Below are 9,113 nucleotides of genomic sequence, written 5' to 3' on the forward strand. Positions count from 1 at the left end.
GGTAGCAAACTCCATCCCAAGCTCCAGATGAACTTGACCAAATGGTGCTGTTGGATTTCCCTAAAGCCACACACCCTGTTCACTATCATAATCATCCTCACAATCAAATGATATTGGACTGTGTAAATCTTCATATTCGTACTGATAGTAGTCAGACTCAGAGTCACTATCATCATCTGAATTAGAGGAATTAGGCTCCACATGAGGAACAAAGATCTTTAGTACCTCATTCATTCATCCTTGAACAAACCTTTGACCAGTCGGTGCTGGCCTCTTATACGATGCTCTTCTATTTTTCTGACTGTTCTTAGATTGCTGGGTAGGCACTTTATTCTGACCTTCTTGCTGTGAATTATTAGGAGGTGGGACTTCTGCTTCACTTTGCTCCTGGGTCGTGTTTCGGTTGATGTTCGGGATTTCAGATTGTGACATTGGTTGGGTTGCAGGAGAAAGGTTGGGAGATGTTGAGTTCTGAGTTTTATTGCAACTTTGGTTGATTTTGTTTTCCTTATTGGCCTTCTTAACATACAACTTTTTTGGGGTAGGCTTTTTGTGGATTGCCATCTTACTTCTTCTTCTTGAGGTGTAGCGTGTTCAACGGTATCTATAGTTGGGCATGGCTCATCATCTACAATGTCTACCCCTTCAACTTCCTCAGGTAAATTAACAATATGATCCCAATAAACATGACATATTCTTCCATTTTTAATACCAAATTCATACATTCGAACTACATCACCGTCAAGCCTAATTAAATGCAAACCATTCGATACCTCATTCTCAGCCTAGTAAAAATCTTTGAACGAGACATACCCCAAATCCTTAAATAACCCCACCATAAAAAATGTATTCAGAGTTTCCACATTCACCCTAGGAATCACAACAACCTCCCCTCCAACATATTTCAGAACCCCATTTATGTTTCTCTCAAATCTTCCCTTGTGATGATACACAAAGGTTATATGATTTGCCAACTGTTTATCGAAAATCCTTTATCAAACTATAGAATAACCAAATTGATGCATTTTCATATCATAACACAGATATATGTGAAGGAAGGAAGCATTACCTTTTGATCGCTTCTGATTCTGAACTCTCCTCCTTCGCACAAGCCTGCGTGTGGACTTTCACGCTTCTTGCCCTACCACTTTTGCCTTTAGAATGTAACGCAAACAACGAACTACAACGAACAAACTGCGAAGTACTCAGAAATTCACAATGCTTACTCTCTGCTAGGGCATGTTTTCATTCAACACTGAAATATGAAAACGAAGATAATGAAGAGACTTGTAAAACTTCTTTTTTTTTTTAAAAAAAATTCAACAAATTTCATAATGAATATTTCTATTTTCCAATGTGTCACCTCAAATTAGCCACATCATGCAATACCGTGCCACCTGGCCTCTACCACCGCCGAAAAAATTACTCAGGCCACGGAAGGGTAGAATTGACAACGGAGTTTTATATTCATGTGTGCAAATGACTCATTAAAAAATTGAGGAATACATATGTCCACCGTGTAAAAATTCGGATGTACTTTTGTCTATTTTTCCTTTTTTTAGTTAGCCATTATTAAAATCTTTAAATTAAGTTAGCATTACTTCTAATAAGCTGTGCTACTTATTCACATGACAATGCATATAAATCTACTTAATATGTTAAAATAATCATTGTTCCAGAAAAATTATTAATGCAGAATCACTCAAACTTCATAGTTAGCTTATGCTTTAGACAGCGTAATGAAATCCAATTTGATGCTATTTGCTTATTTCTTTAACAATTTAATGGAAAATATCAAATATTTTTTAAATTAAATATTATAAAATACAATAAAACTTAAAAAGATAATCATAATTGTTACTCTTAATTTTATTCCTCCATTGAATTCTCACAACTAATTTTTAATATAATAAGTTTATTGTTCATACAAAATTAATGTCTTATTTTCTATATAAATTTGAAGTGTTGCGTTAAAATGTTTAAGTTTAAAATATCTTAACATTAAAACTTAAAAAATATGTATCTTTCAAAGATTTTTACACTAAACTATTATTGCCAGGTACCGAAATCTTGACATTTATTTTATATTTTGATGAATTTAGACATATATTTTACATTTTGACGAATTTATTAAATCTTTTTTTTATCTTCTATAATCTGCATGAAAATATTATTGTTTTGTAGTCAAATAATAGTGACAACTAATATTTATTTAAAAGAAATTATTTAAAATAAAAAATTTTAAACAGTGAAGACACTTTCACTATTTTTACATTGTATTTGATTTTATGGTGAAATTTATCCTAACTATCTCTATCAAAAATAAAAATAATTTATATTTTTTATACAAATTTTGTATTCAATGTATTAAAATCATAATTTGTTCAAATTAAATCATCATTTCGGCTAAGCCAGCTAATTAGTTGAGTATATATATTTTAGTAATACCAAAATAATTTTTCTAAAATTATGAATAATTTATCTAGTACAAGTAATAATGCCATTAAAACATTTTAAAGATTGAAAAATCGAACTACATTTAATAAAAATATTTTGAAATATAATGCTACAATTAGTAGCTAATTTATATATAGGTTTAAAAATATATATGTATGAAAATTGTTTTCATATAGTTGTTATTACAGCTTTATCAAGTTTTTCCACCTAAATTATTTTTTGGATGAAATATAATTTATGTAAGTCACAATTTAAATTAATTTTGTATTTATAAAAAATAATACTGCTAAAGATCTGACAATTATATACACTTCAACTTTTTAAATTTATCATTTAAGATAAAAGTCTTCCAATTAGATGATACGTTTAAAAGTCTACATTTCATATAACATTCTAAAATATACATATATACACATTTCTGCAACACTATTTAATATGAGAGATAATATTCGAGGAAATTTTTATTGTTCCTCTTAATAAGACTTTAATTGATGTTTTGAAATTCTTCTCAAATATAATTTTATGTGAATTGCATTTAACTTTTCAATGAACACTTCTAACTCAAGGGAATATCACAGAATTTAGGCAATCAGTAGAAATTAATGAGTTTTTTTCTATTAACTCACATTCTGAATTCAACTGGAGATCTCAAGCAAAGTTTTTGGATCCCCAATCACCTATTCATATCACTATAGAAGGTAATTAAACTTTTTAACTTTATCTCTTACCTAGAAATGTGGATAGTATTGTAAAATTAACTTTGCTGTCCTTTTTAGGATGCCAAGAAATTGAAACAACTCAATCTTTGATATTCAACAACATTACTACCAATAATCAAGTAGAAGAAATCAATTCAACAAATAACAGCTTAATCACCCAAACACCAATATGAGATACTCTCCATTCAGTCAATATTTCCAATAGTCAACCATATGTTGGATTTACAACAGAAGGTATTTGTACATATTCCATATTAGAATTTTTTTTAAATTAGACATAATCTTCACTATTAATAACTTTTCTTTCACAGGTTATTCACAAATACATAGCAATCAATCAGAATATCAAAGTCATCATTTAAAAATTTCTCTCAACCACTTGACTTAATCGAATCGCCTTTCAAACCAAGGTAATCAATAAACTCAAATAGTATAGTCAGTGCAAATGATACAAGGAGAAACAGCTCATTTCAAAGTAAGAAATCCAACTTTTTAATTTAAGGTGCATTTAGTCTTGCTATTTGTTTTCACATACTATATACATGCCAAATTAAACTCTTGATTAATATCTAATAATGACTAGAATTAGTTCTTTACAACACCTATTAAGTGAAAAGTAAATATAAACGTCACAATTGTATGATTGCACGTAGAATTAATTAGTTTCAACAAGAATAGATAAAATTGTATGCCGAACATAGTTTTCCAAATTAAAAATATATATTAAATAAATGTTTTTCCCATACTTGTACTTGGTTCTAAACACTTTTAATTTTATTTCAACTTGCTTTAATTTGTAATGCAGACACCATGTGTGTCTTCAGGAATAATTTCCTATGAAGTAAACAATAACACTGAGTAACATGGAGACACATATGAGAACGAATATATGTTTCAACACTTAGAACAAAATAACACCTATTATGGATAAGGTTATAGAATATAAGTTAAAATGCAACTAAAATTTTTGTTAAATATACACATCATGATTAAAAATGAAATTTAATACTCCTTAAAATGTTTAATTATTGTTATGCAGTTGAAGAAGAAGATAGATGTGAAACAGTTAGAAATGCAGATTTACCGCCACAAGGTCAACTTTTTTAAAAATTATTTATTAATCTTAAATTTTTAAACAATGCAAAAGAATCAATTCATTATATTGCTTATTCTATAGGTTATCTGGATCTTGGAGATCCATAATATCAATGCGAGTATTGTGGTGCTAAATTTTGGTACGAAGAACGGATGGATAAACATTACAACTCCAGAAATCCAAAATTTAGTTTATGTTGTCGTCAAAGAAAGGTAGAATTGCCAATGTTACAGCAACTACCTCAAATACTTGAAGACCTCTATTTTGGCACCAGTGCAAAGGCCACTCATTTTCAGAACAACACTCGCATATATAATAGTATGTTTGCCTTCACTTTCTTTGGTGGGAAAATACATAAATCTCAAAGCAATCGTCGTGGGCCACCAACATTTATTCTACATGGACAAAATTATCATCTAATGGAAAGTTTATTACCATCGGAAGGAAGTACTGCAAAATTTGCTCAACTTTACATATATGACACACAAAATGAAATAAGCAACCGGACCTCTGTTGTCAGGTACTAAAATTCCAATTTAAATAATTTTTTCGTATATTTTAATCCTTTATTGCAATCCCTTATTTACTTTTAATGCATAATTTTGGTTTTACAGTTCTGGAAACAATACTGATAAATGGAATGTAGAAATAGTGTCTAACAGTATGAAGATGCTCGATACACATAATGTGCTTGCAAAAACATTTCGCATGGTGCGATAAGTATTTAGAACTAATCCGTTCACTAATGTGCGCCTTCGACTTATTGGAAAGAGAGGAAAAGATGGAAGACGATACAACTTGCCATCAATTGATGAAATAGCAGATTTGGTTGTTAGAGACTTTGATGCAAATAGACAAGAGAGAGATATCATCATTGAAACTAAATCAGGAGAACTTCAAAGAATATCAGAATTAAATCCATTATACTTGGGATTACAATACCCTTTATTATTTTCGTACGGGAAAGATGGATGGAGAGAAAAAATTCCCTTAAATCATATAAAACTAAATGCTAACAATGAACAGTCATTTGTTAGCATGAGAGATTTTTTTGTTATATTCTAAAAGACTCTTGGCGTGAAAGTGTTTTGTTATATTCTAAAAGACTCTTTCAACAATTCTTGGTTGATGCGTTCTCAATGATTGAAGCTGCCAGACTAAAATATGTATACTCAAAACAAAAGCAGTATAGAGCTGAAATTTATAAAGGCTTAAAAGATGCAGTGCTTAATGGTGAAACTGAAGCCTCTTTACTGGGAAAATGCATCATACTACTAGCAACATTCACAGGAGGTCTAAGATATATAATTCAAAACTACCAAGATGCGATGGCTATATGTAGGTCACTTGCAATCCTCAATGGGAAGAAATTAAACGGTATTACAGGGAAAATAACCTTAGACCAGAAGATAGACCTGATGTTGTATGTAGACTATTCAAAGCTAAACTAGACAAGATTATTAAAGATATAGACAAGAATAGACTATTTGGCACGTCTATGGCAGGTAAATCGCTGACCTTTATATTTACCATGAATATTTATACTTATATTCTATATCTCTCTATTTATAAGAACAACATTTTTTTTTATTTTTTTGAATTCCAGAAGCGCGGGTTACCGCATGCACATATATTGTTGTTTCTTGCGCAAAGACATAAATATCCTACTCCTGAGGACATTGACACCATCATATCAGCTGAAATTCCAGATCCAGTGCTAGATGTAGAATACTATAAAGCAATTAAGAATTTAATGATGCATGGGCCATGCGAAACTGCACGAAAAAACTCACCTTGCATGGAAAATGGACAATGCATTCGTCACTTCCCTAAAAAATTTGGTGAACATACCACCATTGATCATAATGGGTATCCAGTTTACAGCCGGCAAAATGATGGTCGCATTATTGAGATATCTGGAATTCACTTGGATAATCGATACGTTGTTCCCCACAATAAGTTCTTATTGTTAAAATATGGTGCTCATATAAATGTTGAATGGTGCAACCAATCCAGATCAATCAAATATCTCTTCAAATATGTCAACAAGGGAAGTGACCGGGTTACAGCATCTTTTTATTCAAATTCAGAAGCTGAGAATGCAAACTGTATCGTTGATGAGATCAAAATATTTTATGATTGTCGGTACATTTCACCTTATGAATCTGCATGGAGAATCTTTGCATATGATATACACTATAGAAATCCATTTGTTGAAAGATTAAGTTTTCACTTTCCTGATGAATAAATCACCATATTTGAAGATAAAGACACACTAACAGAGGCAGTTCAAAAGGCAACTGTTAAAGAATCGATGTTTATAGCATGGTTCAGAGCTAATAGAAAATACAATAAAGCCAGACAATTAACTTATACTGATTTTCCAAGAAAAATTATTTGGAAAAGCCAACTTCGAGTATGGGAACCACGAAAAGCCGACACTGTCATCGAAAGATTATTCTTTCTATCACCATCATCCGGTGAATTATACTACTTGAGAATGCTATTGAATATTGTAAGGTGTCCAAGAAGTTTCAAGGATCTAAGAACCTACAACAATATTATTTACTCTTCATATAGAGATGCATGTTATGCACGGGGTTTATCAGACGATGATCAGGAATATGTTGATGCAATTAAAGAAGCAAGTTATTGGGGTTCGGGTCAATATTTACGGAAACTCTTTGTAACCCTATTATGGTCAAACTCAATGATACGACTAGAAGTCGTTTGGGAGAAATGCTAGACACTATTATCAGATGGAATTTTGCATAATCATATAAATATGTTTAACTTACTAGGTATATTTCAATATTAAAGTCTATATAAACATATACACTATCTTAGTTTGCATGCTATTAAAAAAACTATATTTATAAATACAGTAACTAATTTATATTTAAAAAGTACATATTAAATATATTAGTTTAATTTCTGCTAATATGTCTTTTTTATTCATTTTTTAGATCTGGTCATGTCAGATGAAGAGTTATTGCAACTAACTCTCATTGAAATTGAGGAGATACTTAATAGTAATGGAAAGTCACTTCAAGAATTCCCAACAATGCCATATCCAAATATAGATAACATTAATCTTCGAAGACAAGATATTCTACACAACAAATTAATATTAGACAAACTTAACTATGACCGTGTTTTGTTAGCTGAACAACACAAACAATACTTATCTCAAATGACAACAGAACAATGAAACATGTACGAAAAAGTTGTTGAAGCTACAAATTCAGATAATGGCCGTATTTTCTTTCTATATGGATACAGAGGCACTGGAAAAAATATTTCTTTGGAGAACACTGTCAGCTGCTCTTAGATCTAAAGGTGAAATAGTTTTAACTGTAGCTTCAAGTGGAATAGCATCTCTTTTATTACTAGGAGGGAGAACTGCTCATTCAAGATTTGCAATTTCTCTTATTCCTGATGAATTTTCTACTTGCAACATTAAACAAGGCAGTCCATTAGCAGAATTAATTTCAAGAACTAAACTCATTATTTGGGATGAAGCACCAATGATGAATAAGTTTTGTTTTGAAGCACTTGACCGAACAATGAGAGACTTACTTCGGCATACAAATGAATCAAGTTTAATCTTGCCGTTTGGAGGAAAAATAGTTGTTTTTGGTGGAGATTTTAAACAAATTCTTCCAGTTATTACAAAAAGATCTAGGCAGGATATTGTCAGTGCATCTATAAATTCTTCTTACCTATGTCATAACTGTCAGATATTAAATTTGACCCAAAACATGCGACTAAAGTCTTCAAATGAAAGACAAACCACCGAGGAAACAAAAAGATTTGCAAAATGGATCCTTGATCTTGGAGATGGGAAGCTTGGAAATTCCGATGATGGGAGCAATTTAGTTCCCATACCATATGAACTATTAATCAATACTCTTGGCAATCTAGTCGAGGCAATTGTTCAGGCTACATACAGTGATTATCTAAAGGATTGTCAAAATTCATCACCTGCAAAGTAGAGCAATTTTAGCCCCAACTATTAACAATGTTGAAGAGATTAATGATTACATGCTATCTTTGAATAAAAATGAATTGAGAACATATCTGAGCTCAGGTTCACCTTGCTTTAAAGAAGGAACTGATGACACAGTTGCTTGCATACATACACCAGATTTTTGGCAACAATAAAATCCTCTGGGTTGCCAAATCATGAGCTGTCATTTAAAGAAGGTTGTCCAGTTATGCTAATTCAAAATATTGATCACTCTGCTGGACTTTGTAATGGAACTAGATTAATTGTCACGAGACTTAGAAATAAGATTATTGAAGCCAAAATTTTATCAGGAAACAGTCAAGGTGAAAAGGTCTTCATCCCTAGAATGACATTAACTCCATCATATGCAAAGTTACCTTTCAAGTTTCAACGTAGATAATTTTTTTTATTTTGTCATTGACGTTAGGATTTTTGCCAGTAAAGAAGTTCATAAAAACAGTCGCGTTGTAGATATAGTCTCTAAACCGACAGAAATCCCTTCGTACAAACGTTTTGGTTGTCACAAGTAACAAACCCCTTTAAAATTGATAACCGAGTATTTAAACCTCGGGTCGTCTTCTCAAGGAATTGCAGGGAGGTATGTTCTTATTATTGGTTATGAGTTTGTAAATTGGGGTTTTGGAAGTAAGGTGGGAATATGTTATATGACAAGTAAAATAAAATAATACTAATAAAATCTCTTGGCAAGGTATGAAGAACTGGAAGTCCTATCCTTATCAATTGTGATGAGAATTGGATTTTAATCCCACTTTGTTAACCTTTACTAAACAAAGGAAAGTTAAGTGGACTGATTAGCTTGATTCTCAAGTCC

General features: G+C 31.3%; 1 protein-coding gene across 1 annotated transcript; it reads left to right on the forward strand.

Annotated features, from left to right (window-relative positions):
• Positions 1-7,523: 7,523 nt before the first annotated feature.
• LOC148579306 (uncharacterized) lies at positions 7,524-8,267 on the forward strand. Its single transcript, XM_088489489.1, has one exon. The coding sequence runs from the start codon at positions 7,524-7,526 to the stop codon at positions 8,265-8,267; it is 744 nt and encodes a 247-aa protein (XP_088345615.1).
• The last annotated feature ends 846 nt before the right edge of the window (positions 8,268-9,113 follow it).

Source organism: Arachis ipaensis, chromosome B10, assembly GCF_059453495.1.
Source record: "Arachis ipaensis isolate K30076 ecotype BB chromosome B10, ASM5945349v1, whole genome shotgun sequence".
NCBI lineage: Eukaryota > Viridiplantae > Streptophyta > Magnoliopsida > Fabales > Fabaceae > Arachis > Arachis ipaensis.